Source organism: Apis laboriosa, unplaced genomic scaffold, assembly GCF_014066325.1.
Source record: "Apis laboriosa isolate Shangri-la unplaced genomic scaffold, ASM1406632v1 scaffold122_cov146, whole genome shotgun sequence".
Lineage (NCBI taxonomy): Eukaryota > Metazoa > Arthropoda > Insecta > Hymenoptera > Apidae > Apis > Apis laboriosa.
In genome coordinates this window covers 2,025,081-2,052,744 of record NW_025221084.1, presented here as the reverse complement: position 1 = coordinate 2,052,744, position 27,664 = coordinate 2,025,081, and the positions used below count along the sequence as shown (strand labels likewise).

The following is a 27,664-nucleotide window of genomic DNA, read 5'->3' as shown; positions in this document are numbered from 1 at the left end:
GATATAGTTTTTTTTATTCTTTTTCAATTGTTTCATTTCGAAGAGAAATGGTATAATTTTATGCCGAATACGAAGATTTAATCATATGATTAAAGATACATTATGATTACGTGATTTTAAGTCAGAAATATAATTTACGATTTAATAATTTCATGCGGTGATTAATTTTACATTTTGAAACGTATTTAATAAATTGGTTTCTCATGAAAAATTTTAAATTCATCAGAAATATCATATACTTTACATATTTATAAATGTAAAATAATAAAATTTAATTATTAAAATATTTTTTAATAAATTAATAATAAATTACAAAATTTAATATTTAAATACATAGTTTTTCCAAATATAATAAAACATTTTGAATTTGTTGATCAATTATCAATTTAAATATGTGAGAGAAATAATTTAAATTCTTCTATAAATTAATCAATATTATATCATATACAATATATTATTTTATATATATTGTATCGAATATTTTTGGGAGTAACTGTACCTATTTCTGCGGTTTCTCTTCGTTCAATCTGTATGACCTACATCGTAAACTAGAAACACACTCTCGGTCGTACAACGGGGGTGAAAATGTAGGAGAAGGAAGATGGAAGAGAGACGGATGACGAGGGGTGAATCCGCATGTTCGCTTTCGAGAGTTCGTAAACCAGACATTGTAAAGCTCTCGAATGGCGATTGCCACTAAACCACGAGCATACGATAAAGTATAAAATTGTCGCAAGCTATGAAAGTGCCGTTAACAGGTGTAGGTGGATGCATGTCCTATCTGACCGAATGAAATCTTGGAAGATTCATTTATTTGAGTACTTTCCGATGTAACGAAGACTTTTTATTATTGACTCTTTTCGGACAGAGAAAGAAAAATTGAATTTTTAAAAGATGTTCGATATAACAGGTAGATGCAATATTTATTTATTATTAATTTTTAAGTTAAAAGTTAAAATTTGAAATTAAATCTTTCTGTATCTTTGGAATTGAAATATTCTTTTGAAGCTTTGATAATTTTGTGTTATTTATGTCAATATATAAATGCAATGAGTAGTTAAATATTTAAGAAAATTTAAATTAAACTTAATTTTTAATTAAATTTAAATTTTTTTTCAGTAGAGTTAGTTATCAATGATACTGCTCGTGAATTAATAATCCAAATTAATAATCTATAATATTGGTTGTTATTTCTATTTTTTTCTATATTTCATTTCATTTCATTTTCATTTCGATAAATATTATTTTAACAATAAGTATAATTTTTTTTTTTGGTGTAAATATATTTGAATCTTGCTTTATAATTTTTTCAAGTAATCTACATATGTTTATGGCGTTATCTATTTGTTTTCGTTATTTGATTTTTTTAGGAAACTTAAATAATAGTACATTTGAAAAATAGTTATTAATCTTAAAATTGTTCTACATTATATTTTGATGATGTTCCTTTTTCTTTTTATTTATTTATTTTTTCAAACGTTTAATTTCATCGTTCGAAACATTTAATTTTCTTTATTTAGTCGCATTCTGTCACTTATAAATAATGCAATAACCTTACAATTTAACTTGGAACTGTAAAGTTAAGCCGACTCGTAACGCCGATCGTTAAACAATTGCAACTGAAACGCAATCGATGCAACGCGTTACAATTCGCTGTCTTGTGAAGGCAACCTTAAAGTGCATCCGGAAACTGCAACAATTTCATTTTATGGACTTTCACGTAGACCGGCTGTTGCGAGCCATTTCACGGTTACAGCGTGAACATCCACGGTAGTGCCTTTTACGATTTACATTCATTTCCATATTGCATTTTCTTGCCCTTTACAGTACCGCGAGGAAAAACCTGATTGATTAATGACGCAATAAATAATCCAACGCGCAGCTTCGCGAGGGAATGAGGCATCGTGGTGCTTCCATAAAATCTTCTATTGGAAGAGCTTTCTACGATTTCTCTTTGAGAAGTATAATACAGTTCGCGTTGGAAATTAAAAAGATTTAGATATATCGATGCAATTAGAAACAGAATTGAACTCTTATATTAGATATTATATTAAATTGTAAGTAATACTGTATCAAGTTTCTAGGTTTTTAAAAATTTTTAATTATTTATAATCAATGATATCGTGATTAATATTTGCGATAATCGTTTCTTATATTCAAGACAATTTTTTTTTTTCAAAAAAGGATTTTTCATTTAATAAAACTTGATTAATGTTAATTTATATGATCTTTATTTTTAATGATTTTATTATTCAATTCATTTCTTGCTAGTTATTTTTAAATGTGATAATTCTTTGATGTGATAATTTTTAAATGTAATGTAATAATTGATCTTTAACATCAGTTCAAAAGTATATAAAAAATATAATATATTAAATAGTAATTATATTTTTTTACTTTTTCTATATGATAAATATTGTCAAAAGAATTCTTATATGTATCGGTCGTTTGATTACCAAAGTAATGTTTTTATTTAATTTTTTTCTATAAATTGTAATTATAATAATTTAATCTTACTTGTACTTGGAAACTTTTTCGAATTTTAAATATTTGCTTATTATAAGAATGATAGAAGTTTTTAAAATTGATAAAAAAATAAATTCTATGTTATGTATTAAAATATATTACGCAGATATTATTCTCTTATCTCATTAAAAATACAACATAAAATTTTTTTAAAAAAATGAAATAAATTGTGATTTTATAAAAAAAATATTTTAGGATGTGAGAAATTATAAATACCATCGTTGAAATTTGTAATAATTCTTTGAAGCATACAGAACATGATTTAAATATTTAAATTTAATATTTTATGTTTTACAAATATTATATTTTACAGATTTTATATGTTATCATTCATTTTATAAATACACCGATTGAATTATACGTTTTCATTTAGACTTTGATAAATGTGGATTTAGCTTACAAAAAATAATATAGTTTAATATCGATATTTTTTTATATGTCAATGTTTTTTTATAGTTTATATGTATCGTTATATAAACCGTAACGAAACTATGAATCTTGATAACGATTTTGTAACAGTGTCATATGAAAATCAACCTTAGTTGCAATAAATCTCGATTCGTTGCGTTGAAAGCAACTTTCTAAACATAAATCAAAGATAATATCGATAGTGCAATAATGTGTATCGTTGATTAATTATATTTATTGTATTTAAAATTTATAGATTTTCTTCAATTAGTTCAATTTTATATACATTATTGCTCAAAAGTACCAATATTTTTGGTACAATGTAATTTAATTAGAAAATTATAGAATTATAAATGGCAGAATAATAGAGAATGATGATAGAATATAATAATAATATTATATAATAATAATATTATATATAAATATATTAGATAAAATTAATAATTGAAATCTAATATAATAAGAAAATTAAGAAAATTGTATTTGAAATTTATAATTTATAGAATTTTTTTTTTTGTAAATGAATTGTTTTTTTTGGCTTTAAATTATTCAATTTTTAAATTATAAACTAAATGAAGAAGATTCTTCTGAATTATTTTAAACATTAGAATCTACAATTGTTATTTCAATTATTATTATCAATATTAATTAAATTATATTTATATTATCTATTAAATGCATGAAAAAATGGAGAATAATTTTCTATTAATTTTCTTATAAATTTTCTATTATTAATTTGTTATTTTATACATTTTAATTATATTCATATATTAACATTAGGAAAAGATAAGAATATAAGATATAGATTTTTATATTTGTTGTAATTAACATTAATGTTTGCTTTGACTTCTTGACTTAGAATCGAGTTTCCAAATATATTAACCTTTTGCATTCTTTAATTTTTTTTTTTTATCTAGCAACAACCCCTTAATTCATTTTCCAAAAAGGATCTAAAAAGAGGAGATCTTAATAAAGTATTGTATAAAGTATTACAAATTTTTTTTTTGAAAGAAAAAAAAAACATTTTAAATTATTTTAGAAACTGCGTTGTATGATATCGAGTCTAGTTCGACATTGCAGTTGGTGTAAGAAATGTGATGTCGAGCCACACTCGACATAGGAGTTAACATCTGAATATATTAACACGTGTGTACTAATACTGATAATAATAAGTACATTAAACGCGACGCAACAGCAACGTTCCGATTATCACGATTTCGATCCCCGTGCAGTGCATCCCCTTCGTCTCCAGTTTGTCCAATTCGCTTTTAGCTTTCGTTTTTCCCCCGGATAATCGTCCGGCAAGTCCGGATCGAGAGTGTTTTGATTCGCGCCACGTTGAACAGCGAGGTTAGAGAGAAGAGGGAGAAAGATATAAAGGGAAAGAAAGAAAGAAAGAAAGAAAGAAAGAAAGAAAGAGAGAGAGAGAGAAAGAAAAGAGCCGGATAAAAGTGAATCGTAGATCTTGACTCACGACTCACCCGGTCTCCTGTTTGTCCGCCAAAACCTGTTGCTGGCGTCCTCCTCCTGCTCGTTCCTCTGCCTTGTGCGCGCCTTCTATTCATCCACCGGCCCCTTTTTCTTCCGACGAAAGCAAAAATAGTGGTAAGAGAAGAAAAAGGCACGGGGCAGAATGCACGGAGCCGGGCGTGGAACGGAGACCGAAAGGTCGGGCCAGAGACGGTGGAAAAGGTTGCGAAAGGAGAGAAGGCGAAGGAAAGGAGATGAAGGAGGATGGAGGAGAAAGAGAGAGAGAGAGAGAGAGAGATAGAGAGAGGGGAGGGGGGTGGGGAGAGGGTTCCGAGCGGAAGTTGTACACCAAGTGTACGTGTGCAGTCCTGCCGCAGGTGGTACGACGGAACGCAAGGTCGTTTCGATATTATGTAATGCAGAGAGGCAAGAGAGTGCAAGGATACGGCGAGGATCAGCTCTCGACCTCCCTCGGTTGCCCCGGAGGGGCCCCATTGTCTTTGGAATTCGGGACAACGTTGAGAGATCATCGTCGAAAACCGAGAAAAAAACCCTTCCCTTCCCTCCCCCCTCCCGCCTACGTCCAGCGATTGCATCCCCCTGCCTACCAAGCGTTTTCTTTGCTTCTTGCATGTCTGCAATTTCGATTGTTTATCCGTAGGGCTTTGATTTTAACGCTCGCATACTGTACGCGAAGGATTCCAGAGGTATTGGCGTATTGATGCATATATTTCGGATCGTATTTTGTTTATTCGTTATTTTATAACGAGCAATCGAATCTTTCTATGTTTTATATGAATTATTTTTCGTTTTATTGATAACAAAGTAAGAAACAAAGTAAGTAATTATTTAAGAATTTTGGTGTACAAATAATATTCAGTTCAATATTATTTTATTGTGATGTATAGGTTTTTACAGTTTGACTTATGAATCACAAGAAGCAAAGTAAGTGACAATTTTTGGAAAACTATTTTGTTCCCTAATTTTTGTCAATAAGTGTATATAATAATTACGATAATAATTATTTTAATATCGATGTTAGGCACTTTATATTTAAAAGAATAAATAAATATTTGATATACTTTTAAATATACTTTGATAAATTGATATATCATAAATTGAATTGACAAATTGACTTATTATTTTACTTTGATACTATAAAAATATGAAAATAAATAGGAAAATAAAGAATAAAAAAAATACTTATTTATATAAATTCAATACAAATATTTCTTGCTTCATGAATCATCACAATATAAAGAAAAAAAAAAAATACACCACAATTTAATTTTCTCTTTTCAATTTCAATCTCAAATCTAAATTATCTCTATTTAATTACAAGAATACCAATTTCTAATCCTCTTTCATTCTCTACAGTAAAGGTTTCTTTACAAGTCAATCAGTTTATCAGATATCAAGGGACGTCCTCGAAAGACTTGCGAGTTACTTTCACGATCCATGCTAGCTTCATAAGCTTTATCACGTTTATCTTACTTGTTCATCGAGCCACGTCCACTCGAATTAACATTCGTCTACGTGCCCCCACGTCTATGGCATCGTAATCGCAATGGCTTCTCTTCTTTTTCCTCTGTTGTCGCCGATACTGGTGCGTCGGCCACGGTTGAACGATGGAAAGTTATGCGAAAAAACGTGCAATCTTCATCTACGATCTTGGTTCATTGTCATGCCAGTTTATGCAGATATGCCGATTTTTGCTGGTTTTGATCGGCCTGCCCGCTTCACGGCATCGTGGTGGATTCGCATCTCCATGCTCGAATGATCCTTAGGGCTCTCTCTGCCAATTTCTTGGGAAAGGATATCCTGGTTCCCTTCACGCTTGTTCACCCACTGGAAATTTTTCGGTCACGCATTTTCATTACACACCGTTTAATAAAAGCGCGGAGCGTGATGAGCCGATCCTCGGATAAAGCGGCGAGAACTCTTCCGCGCAATTATAAATCACAATCGTGGGCAATTAATACATCAGCCATAGATTAACAGTATTCCGGCCGAGGTGTAAGGTTATGGGTTATAGCAAAGATCAACCACGATAAATTTTCATTGTCTTTCGTTAATGCAAACGTTTATTTTCCACGTTTTTTTTTTTCATGGCTTTGATAATTTCTTCATGAGAAGAATGCTCGGTTAATTTTTTGTAGTAAGCTTGAACCTTAATATATAAGATGTATTTTATATTATGATAGATTAAGCGAATAGACTCGTTTTTATTATAATAGTTTAATAGTGAGATTATATATGGGTAATTAATGATATATGGGTAATTATAAAAAATATTGAATTGTAACAGGAAATTATTATTGATTTTGGTCTTTAAATTTCAATATTTATTTTAATTTTAAGTGAAATTTCAGCATTGAAATTGAAAAATAATAATTGTATTAATAATTTTTTATATTTTTTTTAAATTTTAAAAATATTTTAATGATAGGAAGACATGATTAAATTGAAAATAATTTATAAAATATATTTATATCATATACTCGTTGTAGAAAAAAATTTTTCTGTAAGTTTGATTAATATTTTTCTGATTAATTCTATATTTAGTTCTTATATGGTAATTATAAAATAATTTTATGGTATTTATTAACATTTCCTTTTGATAGAAAAGTGTTTGAATCGAAATTAATTCACAAAAACAAGATTAAAATTATTTTATATTAATTTTAATATTATAAAATCACGTAATTATTAATATTTATCAAATGTTAAATATATCATACTTTTTGATTAAATATTGTCAGAAATGTTCGCAATACAATACATTCATTTATAAATGTTGAATTATTATTATATTTTCATTTCTGAAATTTATATATTATTATTATTATATATTCCATTATTTTTTACACGTTTCTCGAAATCGTATTACTTCAAATTTTTTTATTATACCTGCATCCGCGAAAATGGTATACAATAATGGATATTGATAAAAAAGAAAAAAGAAGCAATTATATAATCTTCTGTGGTAACTCAGGTATCTCGCAATATAGTGTAAAAAAATGAACAAAAGAACTGATACCAATCACTTAAAATTTATACCTACTTCGATTCGCGTCTACTCCATAAATTTTATGAAAATTACAAGAGAAAATTTTTAACACTTTTCTTCAACTTTAATTTTATGTTCTTGTACTTTATATAATTTTATATAGCGTATCCATAAAGTAGCTTGGATACTACTTTTAACAGATTCATAATTGCGCCCTTTATATCTACCTGGGCGTGTATCACGCCATATATCCATTGTATTTTTTATATAAACTGGTTTTATTTATTTCGTATCGTTAACAATAAGTATCAACCGAGCCTATTATTTAGTTATCATTATCTTCATCCGCGATTTGATGTGATTATAAATTTGAATCAGATATTTTACAATCATCTTATACATCATACATATGTTGATGATATTCGTTTATTGTTTTAATCTATTTATATTTAATTTACACTTGATAGGAAGATTATTTATATTTATATCGTTCTCGTGGTAAATTAAACAACTAAATTAATATTTTTGTATCTCGATGAAGATTGGTGCTTACCAAATTTATGTTTCTTGTGTTTTTGAATTATATTTATTAAATCGAGGTATGTGGTCGTAATAAAAATCATGAAAATTTTAAATCTCGTAACCAAATACAAAGTGGCAATAAATTTATAACATATATAAAAGATATAACGAATTATAATATATTTTTAATTTTTAATTTTTTATATCGATAAATTATATTGGTATGCATTAAAGATAATATTTAGCTCATGAGAAAAAATCAAAAATCAAAATCACATCATCGTGCAAAATATATTTAAATATTTTTAAAAAATTGTAATTGCAATTAAATAGATTCTTCTAAAAAAAGTCATTCTCAATTTATGTATTATTTAATTTATTTTATTTATATCATAGTTGAAGGATTTAATTTTTAAATTGAAGTTTTATTCAAGTTTCTATTGATAATGATTTGGAAACTTATTACAAAATTTTAATATAAATGAATTTTATCCCTTCTATTTTTGAAAAAAATATTTTTGTTCCACATCTTTATTCAAATGAAAATAATATCAATTGAATATTGGTGATGCAAAACTTCAAAACTTCTAACCACTTTAATTACAATAATCGAGCTTGTAAACATTGTGCAAACTTCGAATTGAATTATTGTCAACGAAGATAAAATCGATGAATGTGGGATGTTGAACAACTCCCTTGGAAATTCTCTCAATGAAGAAAGAATTGATTTCTCGAGGACAAACAGATATATATGCACATATACAGTGCAAGACAAAAGCATTCATACATTATCTTATAAAAAAATTTGAAAATTTTGATTTTAATGAAAATTTATGCATATATACAGCATGGGTCATATTTTAACAGAATATTATTATTATAAAGTAAAATTAACTTTTAAAATTTCAGCATTTTTTCATATTTTAGATAAAAATTTTTAAAATTTCAGCATTTTTTCATATTTTAAATAGAATTTTACTTGGAAATATTTTTTGCAATTAGATAATAGAGCACTAAAATATTTTTGTAATTTAAAGTTTCTTGCATCATTATAAAATTTTAGATTTAAAAAAATCTATTTCACTATTCACTAAAAAATATTATTATATTAGCCATTGCATTCTACATGTAAAAATTATAAGTAGTAATACAATTTATAAATTAAGTTCTTTGTAAGATCTTTTCTTTCTCATTATGTATATATCTTCTATAAGAAAATGAAAAGGTGGGAAAGGATCATTGTTTATGGCATTGAATCTGGTTTTTTGTAACTTTATTATAAAGGATATACTTGACTCGTGGCCAGACTTTGTTCAGACACGAGGAATCCTTGGTACGTAGACCTACATAACGCTTGAATACATATATGTCTTTAATTTGCACACTAGTATTGCGTACTAATTTATGCATATACAAAAGTATGACATCATCAAAATCAATCTTCCGCTAAGTCGGTGTTGATTTGAATGTGTTCAAAAAAAAAAAAAGAAGAGAAAAGGAATAAAATATTAAAATAATGTACGAATACTTTTGTGATTGACTGTAAGCAATTGATTAAACACTTCAAGCAGATATATAGAAGGCGTGACGAATAGATTTTGGAACGTCATCCATTTCTACGAATCCTGTTTTATAATCGACGATCTTCCTAGACCGTTGATAATCCGATCCACGTGGCTCGATTAGGCCACGTCCAGGGCCAGGATGATCCGAGTTCCTCTTCTCTAAATTAAGCAACCGCTTCCGACGTGCGTCACTCAAACGTCGAAATTTCCAAAGTCACTGACGAGGTATTCTTTAATCTCTCTTCGAGTCTTCCCCTCGCTAGTTCTATTTAACACACGCATTCCCTTTCTCTCTCTCTCTCTCTCTCTCTCTCTCTCTCTCTCTCTCTCGCAATACGGGCTAATTCTCTGGGGCAGCATGAATGCCTGTTTCACCGTGTGGCGATTCAACGTGGGCGGCAGGGCATGGAAGGGTGGTGGTGGGATGGAGGAAGGGAGGAGGCCTGTCCTCCTTTGCACCGTGTTGTTTTGTAACGCGAAGAGGGAATGCTAGGAAGGACTGACTGGAGTGAATGGAGAACGCATAGGATTTATGGTATGCTAACGGATTGGGAGAACGGGGAAGAAAGAGAGAGAGAGAGAGAGAGAGAACGGGTAAAGAGACAGACTTTGCCAGACGAGGAAAAAGAGGTGGTGTGGCGGCTGCGAGGAGGAGGAGGAGGAGGAGGAGGAGGAGGAGGAGGAGAAAGAGGAGGAAGGAAAAAAGGGTAAAGAGGGAAGTTATAGCGGTGCGTTTCGTAAGGGGCGCGGGAGGCAACAGGTGGGAACCCACTGTCACAAATAAATCCAACACAAACGTCCCTGCCGTCTAGACGCCGATCCGCTGACTAACCATGGATACCAGATTATCGCGCCGCTTATTTTCTCTCTCTCTCTCTCTCTCTCCCTTCGCTTTTCTCTCTTTTTCTCCCATCCCCCTCATCACTTCCCTTTTCTTTTTCTCTTCTCTTCTTTTGTTTCTCCTTCTAACCCTGTGTACGTGTAGCAGGCTCTGTAGCCGATCGAGAAAGAGGAAACTGGGGGAGGAGGGGGGAAAGAGATAGAATCCTCTCGGGGGATGATGGTGCATGAACGGAGCCAGAGAGAGCGTGCTACATACGGAGAATAGCGATAGGTTGCTTGGAGAGGAGAGAAGCGTGAGAAAGATAAAAAAGGCACGGATAGAGATAGAGGCGGACAGAGACGCCTCGCTCGTAAGGGATCAGAGATTGTGCAGGTGTCGTTAAACACTCTCTCGAGCGTAAACGCGCGCCTCGCATGTAACGCACCGTTGCGGAGATAGGTGCACCGCTTGGCATGCGGGTGCATCGTCAGATTGGCCAGCCATCGGTGTCTGCACACTGCTGCACATAGCGCCACAGATTACCTGTTTACTCGACGGAATCCTCTCTTTTTTCCTTTCTTTTTTTTTTCTCTCTTTCTCTCTTTCTGTCTCTCTCCTCCCTTTCTTCATTGCCTAGGGAACAGATACCCGCATATTCGGTTTTGCTCGCGAATCCGCGTAAACGATCCTCTTTATTAGCTTTTGTTTTCATGTTTTACTATTTTTCGCTGCGGTTTCCCTTATGCTTTGGATGATATTTATCGTTTCGCGAGCGTCAAATGGCAATCTCTGGTGTAAAAAAAGGTATATGGATATATACCTATATCGTCAGATATATCGTTGATTTACACTTTTTTTTTTGTAATATAAAGTAGCAGAGAAAGCTGTAGAAGAACGATTCGCGATGAGAAGAACACGTTACTATGGAAAATTTTGTTACGCGGCATTGAACTTTACGGTCATTGAGATATTTGCTTGAGGTTTCTTTAAGAATTTTGATACGAGATTCAATGCATAATATTCTGAATAATTTAATAAACGAGTTGTGTTTTTATTTAATTAACAATTTTTTAAAAAGATAGATATATCGAAGGTTCTTTAATTTAATTTTCATGCTTTTCTCGTGAATGGTTTTGTGTAACTTTGTGCACTTATTTTCCGCTATTATTCCTATTTGAATTTACGACAGGTAAGAAAGAGTTTTCCTTCCAGACGTGCATCGAATCTGTGCTCACTACGTGAACGTAATACAGCCCTAAGTGCTTGTGAAATGAAGGGGATCGTATCGTATTATAACGCAATATTCTCACGTTGCAAATATTTTAATCGGAGTACTGAAACGATACTATCGAAACATTAATTACGTTCTGTGAATGGTTTATATCGCATGATTCAATGTATTTCCGTTATAGAACGAAAGTAAATTTATGTACCAAGGATATAAAACTTATATTACAGAATAAATTCTCTTTCTCTTCTGTTTCCTTTTTTTCTATTTCTAAAAGCTATCTATACGTAAAAACTTTAATATATCGTAAAATTAATAAATACGATAAATTATAATCTATTTCGATTTTTTATTGATTTAAAAATTAATTGGATAATCAAGCGGGTTTAGAATAAAAAATTTTAAATGAATGAAATTTATTAAAATTTATGTTGATTGAAAAGAATAAACTCCTATATAGAATTAATTTTATAGTATTTAATTTTACATATTGATTGATATTAAATAGGAAAACTAAAATAGAGAACTTTAAATTAAGAAACTTAATTCAAATTGTTATTTACAATTCAACTATCCCAACTTTTATTTATCGAATAACGCAATATATAAAACATTTGCCTTTACAAAGCAATTTCATTACACGAGCAAACCTATTCACAAGATTTAATGATTCTTATTATTATCAATTTGTATACCAAACTATTATTAAAACAAAATTTTTTTGAAACGATCTAATGAAAATCTATCTATATTCGAACAACTCAACCAATATATCAACAATTCTGAATTATTCGAAAACGATCGATCAATCAAAGTCGAAAACAAAAACTGATCCAAAATGGTTCTTCGAAACAAAATTGGAAACAAAAATCCATCCACATTTCGGATTTAGAGAGATTTAAAAACACCTATAATCTGTAATACCTATCAAAATAAGAATGATCGATCGATCAAAGTCGAGCAAAATCAGGCCAAGATTATCGTTCGAAACGATCCAAAGCAAATCCTTCGCACAGATTTGCGAAGGAGCACGACAGTTGGACGCGAGCAGGATGTGGCCAGGGCAAAAAGCGTCCACTGTCAGAGATTAGCGAAAAATGCGGCGGTAAAAAGCGAGTAATAGGCGAGTTGATCGCTGCGTGTTCGAGATCCAGCCATGGTGCACGGATACTCAAGGGAGACGGAACGTAGAGACGGAACGAAATTAACCGGAGCTCAGCCAGGAGGAACCGGACGCGACCGCGTAATGCTGTGCACACAGGAGGGCTGCACACGTGCGCGCATAACCACGTCGTCAGTTTAACAGTCTGTCCAACTGTGTCTGTACACCCACGTACATATGTATACAGTCGGTCGCAAAAATGTCGGGACACCATTGCCAAGGAAATTCGTCTAGCCCGAAAATTCTGATTTTAATGAAAGTTTATTTGTGTATTTTGAGCATAATTGATTACGTGGAACAATAATTTTCCAGAAATCTCTTCGATGAGGAAGTGAAATCGATCTCGAAAACTTCATATTTTTGAATATGACAATTTTGTATGAATTTTCTTTAAGCAGAATAATAGAGCATTCTAAAACGATTTTGCGATTCAAAGCTTTGCTTTATCTTTAGCATATATTAAAGATGTATTAAAGAAATAAGAAAGCAGATTGGAATTTGAGAGTAAAGTATTCTGATAAAAAAATTATTGCATATACGTGTAATTCCCATTTAAAAAAAGAAAATATTATTCTTCATCATTCCAGTGTGAAGAAAATTATCAAACAAAATTTGGAATCAATCAAGGATTGATTTCATTTCTTCGAAGAGATTTCTGTCGATAAAAAATTCGCTCCATAATTCGTCTTAAACGCAGATTCGCAAACAGATTTTATTAAAAGTCAGAATTTTCGACGAATATTATTCTTGTGATACGATGTCACAACATTTTCGTGGTCGACTGTATGTGTACGTGTGCTCGCGTAATACATCCGTAACGTTAGCCAGGCTAGGAATCCGGCAGCCAGGAGCGGTCGATCGGTCTAGACGAGGTGTGCGTCCATGCCGCCGACACACAGGCGTACATTGTCCGAACAATCGACCAGACCCGACATACAAATATGTACAACGAGAGATCTATTAATTACAACCAGCAGCAGCCGGCTCTGACCGACCGCTCTCGGTGGATCCATGGACGTGTACATCATCATACCAAGCCAGAAAGAACGTGATTATTGCGCGTGATTGAAAGTCCCTTTGACTCCTTTTGATGAAATAATTGATTAAATGATTAAACGTTGCTGATGATTGTCACAATTAAAGAATGCGCTTCAAGCTCAAGCGGTTTCGACCGAGGATCAATGGGTTACTAAACAAAGAATTATTCGTTTATTTAATTCGTGCTCTCGATGTTTGATTGCCTGCCACTGTTGAACAAGCTGCTTGCGATAAGGTTAATCCGAAGGATTAAGCCTTGTCAATCGATTGTTCCTTTTTTTTTTTTCTTTGATTTTGGTTTTGATTTTGATTTTGATTTTGATTTTGGCGAAAGTTTGATTTGTAGTTTGGACAGAAGTTAGCAGAAAGATGATATTTTTGATTTATCTGGGTAGGATTAGAATTTTTGTTGGATATAATAGGTTTAACAAGTTTCTAGTTTGTATATAAAGCATATGGTATTTTTGAGAGAAAAAGATCATGGTAGAATGATTTTATATCGTATAAGGAATTTTATGCAATAAAATGATGATAGAATCTCTAATACATTGGAAAGTTAGAAAGAAATCATGAGATAAATTAAGAGAAAGAATAATTGTCATAGTAAATGAAATTATTTATATTTCTTTTCACATGATATGCAACTCACTTTCTATTCTGCTATCTAACATTAAAACAAATAAATTTTACTTTTCCTTCTTTCTCTTTTAATGAAAGAGCATCAATTATATTTCTTTAAAAAAAAAGGTAAAATTATATTAAACAATACATGTTTTATAATTCATGATGTTTATTATGTTACATGTAATAAATAAATAATATAGACGATGACGATTACATATTATAAATTTATATCATCATCATCATTATTATTATTATTATTTAACGATACATCATCTTATTATATTCGTTATTATTATAATTATATCCTCGCTTATATCTGGAAATCTTACTATAATTACATTATTACCTATATCTTCATTAATTACATATCATTCTCTTCGACAGGAAAGATTCATATTAGAAACAAAATTCCAATACTACTACTCTACTCTAAAGATTAATTATCTTCGAATAAATTATATAATAAAATCGTGAGATCTTCTTAACAAAAGAAAGAAAGAAAAAAATCCTTTGTCATTTCTTTTTACATTTTAACGATTGAAATTAACAATAAAATTGCCTCGACAATTTATCATTCGATTGACATTAACAAACAAAATCAACAATCAAAATTATACAAAAACATTATACATCAACTATAACAATTTTATATAAAATTATTAAAGAGTCACTTCCATTTCACCGGATAACTATCCATACTATCCTCTTCCTCCCTATACCCCCCTCCCAATAAGTAATCCAAACCATCCAAGAACCCGTACCGTGGAAAATACCTATCGAAATACGTCCGTTTCCTTCGGCGTGCAATGATGACGTTAAACGACGTGTACCCGTCGGTGCTTCCCATCGCGCGGATGATCGTCGCGATCAATCAGATCGGACGATCGAAAAAAAGATCCGCCCCCCTGCGGCCCCGGTCTGCTGCCGCCGCGATTATTCCCGGTTAGATACGTTGTTGAAACGCCGTCTCGTCGGAGGTGCATATCCTAGTGGTGGTCGAAGTAGAAGCGACGTATCACCCGCACACATCGCACGCGATAGGTCGGTCCTCCTATCGCCGCCAGACGGCTTCCGTCTGGGTAAACACACCGACGTGGCGAGCAGCCTGGCTGGCAGGGCTTACCGACTACCTAGGGACATCCATCACAGGATTATCGCGCGACCATGCTCGCGCGCGGTCAGGACGTGCGGCCTCTCTCTGTGTCTGCTCTCCATAAAGCCGCCAAAGCGTGCATGTGCAAGCGGCCGCATGTAAGACTACGCCTGCCCGCCTGTCTGTACAGAGGTTCGACGATTCATCGGCGTGTACGGCGTTGAACTTGGGCTTGGGATTGACCGATAAAGTGGTCGAAAGAAAGGAAGGGAAAAAGAGGGGAACGAAGAAAGGGATGGAGAGGGGGGATTGAAGGGAATTAAGCGGCGGAGTGGCATCATCATGAAGATGTGATTGAATTTATACGATTCTTGAGGGAGGAAAAGAGGAAGGGGGAAATTGAGGGGGTTGGGGGTGAAGTGGTAATGAGGCTTGTTAAATATTAATTATATTATTTTTTTTTTAAACTTTGGTATTATTTCTCTTTCAAGATTTATACGAATTTTGCAATTCTTCTTCAATTGGTATTTAAAAATAGATTAATCTATTAAGAGACGATGTTACGGCGTTGTATTTTTTTAATAAATTCGAATAAAGAATATGCTTAAGAAGAAGAAATGTGAAATAAGAATGTCAATATAGTAGTTTAAAAATAAGGAAACAATTATATTTTGATTAAAATAATTTTAGAAAGTGATTTAATTTAATATTTTTATTTAATAAAAAAAATCAAATAATTTACATTGAATGAAATTAGAAGTGATAAAAAAAAATAATTAAAAAAAGTGAATAAATATATATATAGTGATAGGAAATTGGCCGGCCATTGATGTCTGAATCTACTAGTCGCAAGAATCATATTCATCTCGTCTGTATTTATTAATATAATTTTACCATTTAATCTTGTAATAAATAATTTCGAATAAATATTAAGAAATTTCTATTCTTCTTCTTTCGTCGTCTTGTCTTCATTATAATATAAAGGAAGGAAAAGGCAAAATAAGTATAACGCGAAATGCACCGTGACGAAATGTAAAAAACGGATGTAAAAAAAAAAAAAAAAAANNNAAAAAAAAAAAAAAAAGAAAAAAAAGAAAGAAGAATGTAATGAAGTATATGAAGAGGAAAGAAGCTGAAAGATAATAAAGCAGGACATTGCAGTAATATCGCGTCGAGTTTGGTCAGGATGTGCGGCATCTCTGTGTCTGCCCTCCATAAAGCCGCCAAAGTGTATATGTGCAAGCGTCTGAATGCTGCATGTAAGACTACGTCTGCCCATTTGTCTATATGCTTGTCTAGGACGGATGCACATGCATGCGTATGCATTCTGCGAACGAGACATATGAATGAACAAGCGACTGGCAACGATCTGTTACCTCGTTTCACAAACGAAACCTCTGTCTGGCCTGATTTATTCTGTTACGTTAATTGTTTCATATTTTTTAATGCACGGCAATAATTGGTACATCGATATGAAAATTTGATTTTTAATTTAGCATTATTTTATTTACACAATAATATAAAATATTTTACGATATTATACAATTAAATTAATTAAATTAATTCTTACTATATATCTGAGTTTAATTAGAACTCCATTAAGAATTTATACGGTATACGATTGTTGTACAAACCTTTAAAATTTCTAATTAATAATTATCCAAAAAAATATCAGCGAGTAATTACATCGTTTAAACGAGTCTTAACCCAGAAGCATGGATCGGTGTGTTTCCAGTGAATTCTCACGTATACACGTAGACGAAGAAGTTGAAGCGCGACGAGAACTGGCGGTGGTGACGAGGACGAAGGTACCTGCACCTTAGTTTATCTAGTTTAGTCTAGCAAGTCCAGAGTCTATAGACGACCAAACACTAATTAATTCTGTGCAAACATGCCGCGGCTCAGCGACCAAGAGATCGTTGGCTCCGATGGCTGCGCAAGAACGTTCCTCCAAGAGTGGAGGATCCGTGGAGTTCCTGCCGTTTCATTTTGGACTCGCTTTCGAGTATTTGCCAGGGAAAACGTTGACCGAAAGTAATTGGCCCACATTTTCCGAGTACACGGCTTCCGCTCTTGCTGCCTTAAGTTATTTCAGTGCACGCTTCACGATCAGCGTCGCTTTTAATTCGATCTACTACTTGGAGAGGGTGTTTTCTTATTTCTTTTGTAGGGAGACCGCCCTCTTCGAATAATTATAGAGGGAATTATTTTTGACGAGATGAAATTTTCACTTAAAATGACGAAAAACGCGATCATTTTATCGAGATAATTTATCTTTGTAATCGCTTGTCTATTATTTTTATTATATGCTCTTATATTTTATCTTTTTTGTAAAATAAAAAAAGAACGACTTATTATAAGCTTGTCAAATTTATTAATTTAATTAAGTGCATTACTTCGATCGAATGATTCGTGATAATTTGCATTAATTTGAATAATAATTTGGAAAAACTATCTTTTTTTGTTGAATATTATTACACAATCTTCAAAACAACATTTCGAAATTAACAATTCGATATCTAATACGTCGAAATTTCCCAATAAGATAATTTTTATCGTAAAATATATAAAAATACGGAATGCATTAAATTTTAAATCAAATATAAATTGAAATAATTTAATCCAAACTATAAATAAATCTCTATTCCAACAATATCGCTATATAGAGGAGAATAGATCCAATCAGATCCACATATCTCATTCATATTATTATTTTTCCATTCGCTAAAACCAATTCTGAAAAGAGCGAAAAAATAATCACGACTCTCCCCCACCCCCTCTGTCACAGATCGAAACGCGCCTCGTTCATTCAATTTTCGCCGTTGTCACCCACTTCGACATCCGAGCGCGTTACACAGAGGCTGTGGTGGAGGAAAAGAAAAGAGAGCTTCGACAGAGGTTGAAAGCAGTCGAAGGAAAAGCGTGATGGAACAGAGAGAGAGAGAGAGAGAGAGAGAGAGAGAGAGAGAGAGAGAGAGAGAGAGAGCGGGGGCGACGTTTATTTCTACAGGTAACACAGAGAGCGCCGCCTCCTCCGCCACCACCGCCACCGCCGCCTCTGGCAGACATAGTGGCGACGTTGTAAACGAGCAAAGTTTCGAACCCAATATGCTGTCTCCGCGCTCCGTAGAGCCCATATTCAACCTGTCAAGGTGCGGTGCACGTGCGTCCGCGTCTCGCTTCCCGGTATGCCAGACGGGTAAACCGGGACAAACTTTCGAACTGGCACAGACCGTCTGGCACCCTACCACCTACCGTCGGCGGGGCCCGCGAATTCTCAATATGTTATTGTACCACCGCCACCGTTTTATCTGTGGATGCCTCTCCGACTTGCAACGGAACGAACGAACGAACGAACGAACGAACGAGCGTTGTCGGTGTCTGGCTCTCTCTGCCCACGGAATTTCCTTCCTCCTCGACCCCCTCCCCTCCCCGACCCGGTCGGCTGAAAGTTCAAAGGTGGTGCACATGCACCACGCTGCGCCTCGATTCCGGCCGAGATGTCTCCTTTCTCTCGGAAATCGTTGATTCTGACCGCGTATTGCCGCCGTTGGGCGGCCTGGCTTCTTCCTTGCCTACACGGAAACCTCCCTCCCGATTATAATCGGCCGAGTGAAATTTGTTTTGGAGGGAAATGGAGAGAATGGAGATTTGGAAGATGCTTTCTTTTTTTTTTTTTTTTTTGTTGGACGATTGTATTATATTGTTCTTGATATACGATAAAATTCGCGTATTAGGAAGAGAGGAAAGATTTATAAAGTAATTGGATGGATGAATTATTTTGAGGGAAAGTTGGAAATGAAATGAAATGAAATGATGGGATGCAGTAAAGATATAGCGCGTGGATAATAATAGGTAGGATTGTAGATGTTGCATACGATTTATATATCTTCTAATTGGTAATCACGGTATATTGCCTCTGCTTGTCATTTATCCAATTGACCTATTTGTCTATTTTCCATCTATTTTTAGCTCTCGCTTTGACATCGTGCATCGTTTTCGCGTTTCCTCGTTATGAATTTCCTAGTTTTATTGTTCGTTCTTTATTTTCGAAGTATATATTATTCTCTTCATCGTTGACATTGAAGTTATAAATGAGATTATTTAATGATGTTGCATATATTTAAATAATATGTGTTACAACAAGGCGCTTAATAAAATTGATAAAAAATTAATTTCAGATATTCGTATATTTCGTAACAAAGTGTATATAAGTATAATTTTATTTAATAAGGGAAGAATTTAATATTGACAATTAGAAAGATTAAAATTTCGAAAATGAAAAATTTTATCTCGATAAATAAATTGACAGATAGATGAAAAAGATATATTTATAAATAACTTATTAATTATAGTGGAAATTTCGATTAAAATAATTGATTTCTTTTCGTTAAGGGAGGAAATCAATGTTCCACTTTAATCATGGAATAAGATTTTATCATATTAACATATTTATCTATCTCGCGTCGTATAATCTTTAGAAAATTTAAAACTGTCGAAAAATAAATTTCCAATCTACGTTTAATTATTATCCAGTTAGAATCCTCATCGAATTATTATTTAAAAATCTGATGGCTAATGCCTCCTCGATCCTCGAGTTAAACCTGGATTCATAAAGCAAAGAGTTTTCTCATAAAGTAAGTATGATATCTGGGTCGCGACATTCGAGAGACGATCGATCGAACACGATGGAAATAATTCAATGATCGAACGTCGTTCGGTTCACTTGGCCGTCTATGGGTTATATTACGAGGCTGGTTCTCGGTTCAGCCACCGATTTATGTCTGTCTGCATCGTATATAAGAAAACGTGTCGTGATGCTCGATCGTTCTACAGACACTTTTAATCCGTTTTTAATAAGTAATCCGGGTATCATTGTCTCGACCATCTGTCCATCGTGAGCAGTTGGTAAGTTTAGACTTCGACGGTCGATGGCCTGTGTATTTGCTGTCTCTTTAAGAAATCAAAGGCAATTGGAGGTTTTTCGTGTCTTTTTATCTCGTGGAGAGATCGGTAACAATTCTTTTTTTATTTTTAATTTGTACGATATTAATTTGAATTATCTATCGTTTTCTTAAAGTTAAACAATTTTGAAATTTAGTTACAATACATTTGCTATTATTTTATATAGTACCACTTCAACTTTAGAACTTTATTATTAAGAGAAATCAAAAGTTATGTCGATAATTTTAGAAATTGATAGAAAGGTTAATATTTTTAAAGGAATTATTTTTTTTAATAATATTAAATTAGTGCTTTTTTAGACGATTTCATAACCCGAAACAATGATATAATTCAAAATTACAAATTTTATTGAAATAGAAAAAAAACAATCTTACTTAGAATCATATAAATAAATTTCCATTCATATAAATAAATTATGAATTTCAAATTGAAAATTTTAATGTAATGTTCCTATACTAATTTTCGAGTTATACCATTGTTGCAACAAGAATGATCAACATTATGACTAACGCTATCATATCGAAGAGGATAATTTTTCAAACTGAATTGAAAAGAATCGGAAGCCAATGTCGGAAAATTATGTTACGGGGACTATCGAGATACTTGATGACACGTCGTTACATAAATGTTAGGTAACCGTTCAAAATTCATCAGGCGATGAGCCAACAGAAAAACTAATTCCGAGATAACATTTCGTCCGGGAAAGAAAGATTAATCATGTTCGTGACATAAATCAGGTAAAATTCGCGAGAATTCTATTGGCCGAGGAGATAGACGGACGAAAAGAGAGGAAAGAGTTGTGATTTGTTCGTCTTTTTTGCAAGTAACGAGAGAACGGACGAGCGAGCGCCGAGTTATAATATATATATATATAAAAGTAGTCTAGACAGGCCAGACGGATGCATCATCACCATCATCGTCGAGCGAGAAAGCGAAACTCGAGTCGAGCCGTTTTGCTCCTGAACGTCTCGCGAAATCGTCAATCGAGTAACGAGCGCTCATTTTACGCGCACGATAACGTGTCTGTCGCCCGATTATGATCTGTTCTCGTCTTTCCTTCGACGCCACTCTCTGCACCCTCTTTTCCAATTTCTCTACCCTCTCTTCTTTTCTCCTTCTACACGCCTCCTCGAGGGATCGCGGATGGGCTGATCGCGAGGACGTGATTCCAGCTGATGAGGGCTGTTTAATTGGATTGTGTGATTGTTCAGATGATCAATGGTTATTGGAACTACCGGTATAAATTAGAAAAAAGAAAATGGAAAAATACGTATAGAATAATAAATTTTTAATAGAAACTGTAACTGTTTATGTTGAGGAAATAAAATTTGCAAAAAGAAATGATAAACGTGAAAGAAAAATGATAAAATTATTTAATAAAGAAATTTTACATCGGATTTGCTTGTAAATGAAATATAATAAATGTTTTTAAACGTGTCGAATGAATACTTTTTCAAATCAAATGAAAATTTTTATTGTAAATAGTGTTATGTAAAATTTCATTTGTTTTTTCTTCTGAATATTTAAAGAATATACTTTTTATACTAGGTCAAAAATATTTTATTTATTAACGTTTATGTTATATTTCAATATACTGGAAATACTTTTTTTATTGCTTTATTCTTATTTGATACTTTTGAGAATAATCGTATTTAATACTTTGTCTTTTTAGAGAACTTAAAGACATTCATTTCAAATGCTTTAGAATTCATGATGATGAAATATATGAAGTACAAGATGATATTATAGATCTTGATTACTTTTGCTTTTTTCTCTTTAATAAATTAAAATAGATGAATATGTTAAAATATAATTTGTAAAATGGATGATTTTTTTCTTTATAAAATTCTTGTTTGTTAATAATATATAAATAATAAGATATTTATAGGATATTATCAGAATTTTTTATGTTCATTATATCACACTTGTGATATTTTAACATTTTGTTTCTAATATAGTATTAAAAAAAAAAATCAAATAATCAAGTGCTATAAATTATAAACTATATTAATTATTACTTAGGAATGCAATATGGAATTTTTATGATTTGAAAGATTTATAGAAATTTATCAAAACTTGTTCACACAGGTATTTATACATAATTTATAATGATATAATAATGTAGCAAGTTATGTTCAAAAGTATGCTCGACTTTATGAATCTTTTACACCGATTGTAAATTAATTCTGTATGGGCAATTTAGAAAAATTGAGCGGGACGATTAAAACGACAATTTCACGGCAAGAAAATTCTTAAAAATTAAAATACAGCGACCCAATACTTATCAAAACCGTGTTAATTATTATATTTCATCATTCCTTAGTTTACCGTTTCCTTAATGAGTTATTTCTGCTGCTTGGCGAATTCCACGTAGGCGAAAGTAAGAACACTCGACTCCGTTAAAGCCTGTAAACCATTCGCCTGTATTGCATTTTGCAGCTGCTTCAAACTTATAAACGAGGTTCTTTTAAGATACAACAAGTGGGCAAAGAAACCTTATGAAATGCATCTCGAGATTTTCCGAGGCGCTTGACTGTCTGTAAAACGACTGAGATTCCTTGTAATTCATACCAGTTAAGATTTATGGCGATAAATTCTATCCTCTTGTATTGTGCATCTTCGATTTCGTAATTTTTAATTACTTATCTTTAAATTTATTCTTTAAATAACTTACAGATACGATATAAATTAATTCAACGATTTTTAAAAAGTTTACTTGTAAACTGTTGATAATATTAAATTCGTTGTAACAAAATTTTTCATCTTTTCAAATTGAATGTTCTTATTTAATAGATAGATAATTTTTCTGAGATTCCTTGCAATTTATGGCGATTAAAGTTTATTGCAATAAATTCTACTTTATATTATACACTTTCGATTTTATAACTTTTAATTATTTAATGATTGATTTATTTAATTTATTTATACACGGAGTATAAATTAATTCAACGATATTTTAAAGAAAATTAAAAATATTATTATTTATGAACAGGATAATATTAAAAAAATTTTCCTTTTCCATCTTTTTAGTTAATTATTCTTATATAATTTCTTCAAAATTATAAATATATATATACATATTCTTCATAATTTAAAAATATTTGAAATAAAAAAAGGGTATCCCATCAATTTACATGTTTAATGCAGAAATTAATTTATCCCGAAAGAAAGTGATATATACCACGAAAAATTTTATTAATAAATAAATTTCATTTCCATATATATATATATATATATACACACAATAAAAATTTCACTTTTCTTTTATTCATATTTAAAATTTCATATTTCAGTTTTATTCCTTGCATCTTATTTGTCAATTTTATTATCATTCGTTTCATTCGTCTCTCCACCGGAGAGATGGAAATTCTTAGATATTTTTATCTGCAGCCAGATCGGACGTTGTTTTCGTGCTCCCGGCCGGAATCCTTTCCTCGTGTTTCCTTTTTATGCTCTTCCCATTCTTTCGTTTTCGTCTCTTTTCCTTTCAACCAAGTAAGTCAAGTGTCGACGAAGCTAGATAGGGCCTCATTTACAAGCCAGACAGGGGAGTCCACTTGCCCCAAATACGCGTCGAGAGAGGGTATTCTGCCCAGTGGTTGCGACTCAAAACTTAAAATAACCCTTCCTCGATAAGAGCCGACGCCGAATAATCTTTCGCCTTTTCCGTTCTTTGATTTCGTTTTTTTCTTTATATTCGTTTCGATATGGGTTGAGCATGGTTTAAAAAAAAGAAAAAAATAGAATTAGCACAGGAACAATCAGTAGTGAGTAATCGTATTTAAAAAATAGAATTGAGTATTATAATTTGATCAAAGATGGAGGTTTAGGGGAGAAGAGAGTTTACTTTATATTCGTTTTTATTAAAGTTGAAACTATGAGATGATAATTTTAGATAAAAATAACAAAATTTATAATAATTTATTGAAATATTAAATTGATTAGAAAATTCCATCCCTAAATTTTTTATCAGTATTTTATAGATTTGTAATTTTATTTCAGGATATTATTTCATTGTAAATTGTAGGTGAAAATGAAATGCATGAATGAAACGCTACTTATTTATAAATCATAAGATAAATCTATGATTTCTTTCATTTTTAATAGCATAGTATGTAACTTGATATAAATATCTTGCTATTACATACCTTGATATAAATTATGAATTTTAAACGTATATATTTTTTTATATTGATAATTTATAGCATTTTTAGCATTTTTCACATTCTCATTATTATTTTGAAATTGTGAAATTAATATCTATTAATATTTATCTAATTCTTTCCACTTTCGAATAATTAAGATATCTTAGAATTTTTTAACAAAAATAAAATAGTTATAATTTTTTCTATCTCTCTTCAATTTTATAAAAAATCCATCAAATATATTATGTAATATATTTGATTTATGAAAATTTAAAATTAATCTAGAAATATTTCATAGAAATAAATATAGAAACTTATTTTATTATTCTAATATAAAAGATATTATATATTTTTTTTCTCTTCTAGCTTTTCATTCTAAAATGTACATTCTTTTCACAGAAGATAGATAGATACAATTCTAAATAAGTATATAAATCATATCACAGTGAAAATTATGAATGGTTTGCAGTTTCAATTTTTTGGATTTCTTTAAAATATAACCTCTAGTGGTACGAGAGTAATAAAATAAATTCTTAAATTATAAAACTTTAATGCTATATTATCTTATTGCGAAAAATATTTCCAAGTCAAGTATTCAAAATATGAAAAAAATATTGAATTACGAGAATCGATTTCAAAGTAATGTCCTGTTAAAAAATGAATTATTTCAAGCATAATTTATTATTCTCTACATACACAATAATTTTCTTATAATATAATATGCATACAAATTTTCAGTCTCTCACTAAATAAATAATATCTCTATTCTTTATCTATCATTTCATAAAACACTCATTTCGTAAAAAATTTAACGAATACATCATACATTTTTATACAAAACCTGTCTTTCCTCCTCGTATCTTTTACATTTAAGAAAAATCCCTCTAATCGTTACATACCCGTTTATTATAATTAAATGGAATGAATAAGAAAGGATAAAAAAAAAAAAAAAGAAATAAGAACGCGTTTATGTAAAGCACTACGTGGGAAGAAAAATCCTCTTATCATGTATTCATTTATGCTCTGCTTGCAGGTATCTTTGACGAATAATCCGAGCAAAACCGGTCTCGGCGCGACCAGCGAATTTCCTACAATCGAGCTAGATTCTACGACGGAAAAGAAGCAGGCGTTATGGCGAAAGACTCAACAACGTTACAAAGAAATATCCGACCATGCGAAATAATTGCACCGTGAAAAACGCTCGATTTGCATTGCACGCGCTTTTTCATTCTCTTGCCACTTGGTAAGCGAAGACAATTACGTTCAACCGTAAAAATCCTATTATCCTGACACCAGAGATGAGAATTTTTTTTTTTTTTTTTTTGCAAAAAATGTTAATCCCTATTATTAGATTTTAAACGGAAGAAATATTGTATCATACATACGTCTTTGTTTAAAGTAGTTGAATTTTTTTATATTGATCGTAAATTGTACATAGAAAGAGAAATGCATAGAAATTCGAGCGAAATGATTGTAAAGAAGAGGAAGAAGAAAAAAAAGAAAAAATAATTGCGAAAAATTGTATTGTCCATCTTTATTACAAATGAAGTTTTGATGTATCCATAATTTTCTTTCTTGTGTGAATTGTGAATATTTCTGCAATAAAAAATATGTTATTATTGTATATATTTTTTGTTGTACAGTTGAGGACAAAAGTATTCGGTTTTTATTTAATGTTTAATGTATTTTATGAAAAATTGAAATGGGAAAAAAATAACTCGAAATCTATTTCTCTTTTTGAGAAATATTTGTTATTTTATCTTAAAGTAGAACTTTAATTGTTTAAAAATAAAATAGAAAAATGCAAAGTTAAAAACTGACTATCGAATAATTTTGTATCCAACTGTATGAGTTTATAATTATTCATTTAATTATATATGTGTTTAAATTCCAATTCTTACTATTAATAAATTAATAATAATAAGTCGACAACAAATGATTATAATAGATAAAAAAATTATTAATTATTTTAATTTAATGTTACTTGAATGAATTAATTCAAATAAAACATTGTCTGAAGATAATTTAAAATAATTTATCATATCAATGCGTAATTATAATATCAACTTGATTATTAATCACACGAAATCTTAATATACTATTGGATATTATTATTCGATTAAGATTATAAGATTTATATTTGTTAAAAAGATGATAAAATCTTTTGAAATTTACATATTGTAACAAAAATATTATTAATTTCCTTAAAACCTTAAAAAGTTGTATGTAAAGAATTTAGTTAAAGTTTTTCATGAAGATGAAATATATTATATATATTATGTTTCTACAAAAAAGAAAATATTATGAGGAATTACAGATATCATTGTTGAAAAATAATTTCTGGAAAATATAAATTTCTATAAAAGTTTTGCTTAAGTGAAGAAAAAAAAAGGTATATATATTATAATATTGTCAATTTGTTGTTTCTACATCTTCAATCAAATCTCGTATTAAATGCAAAGATAAAAACTATACAAATTATAATACAAATATTAAATTAAATATTTATTTCAGATACAAGAAACTCTAATATACATTATTCTGTATATATTTCTAATTTTTACACACGTGTTCTCAATTATTTTTACTACTTTATAAATATTTTAATTTACAAAAACCTTTTTCTAGAATGTCTGTATCATCGTGTGAAGTGCGAATCTTTTCAATGAATCATCATGAAAGATGCTATTTCCTATCATCATTAAACAGTTAATATCACCACAAAGGAAAGGATGTAACGAGAGGAAGATACACGTATAAATAAAATAATAGAATCCCGGATCGAAAACACGTACGGATTCGTTGCAATTGAAGCAAAGAAAGGCTTAGACTGTTCATTTCATCCCAAGATACGGTTCGTTTCTCTGGACACTCCGGTGCACCGGCGATATTTATAAAGCAAACTTCACGGTGCAAAGACCTCGGCGCAAGTGTACCGAGCCGAGCCGTAAGTTTAGGCCAAGCCCTTAACTCCTTCGGCACATCGTGCGGTTTTCATAATAAACTGCTTCCACCGATCCTCGATCTTCATTATTTTTACGACGCCGTGTGGCCAAGACGTTTGTCACGATTTCGAACCGGTCGC

At 31.3% G+C, this 27,664-nt stretch overlaps 1 protein-coding gene across 4 annotated transcripts in view; it reads left to right on the top strand.

Annotated features, from left to right (window-relative positions):
• The window catches only part of LOC122720288 (angiogenic factor with G patch and FHA domains 1), a 33,099-nt gene extending 6,892 nt beyond the window's left edge, over positions 1-26,207 (top strand). For all 4 annotated transcript variants that reach the window (XM_043946896.1, XM_043946893.1, XM_043946894.1 and 1 more), the window contains exon 9: positions 25,613-26,207. In XM_043946896.1, the coding sequence (XP_043802831.1) occupies positions 25,613-25,762 (150 nt within the window). In that variant the 3' untranslated portion in view covers positions 25,763-26,207. The remainder of the gene's footprint in view (positions 1-25,612) is intronic.
• The last annotated feature ends 1,457 nt before the right edge of the window (positions 26,208-27,664 follow it).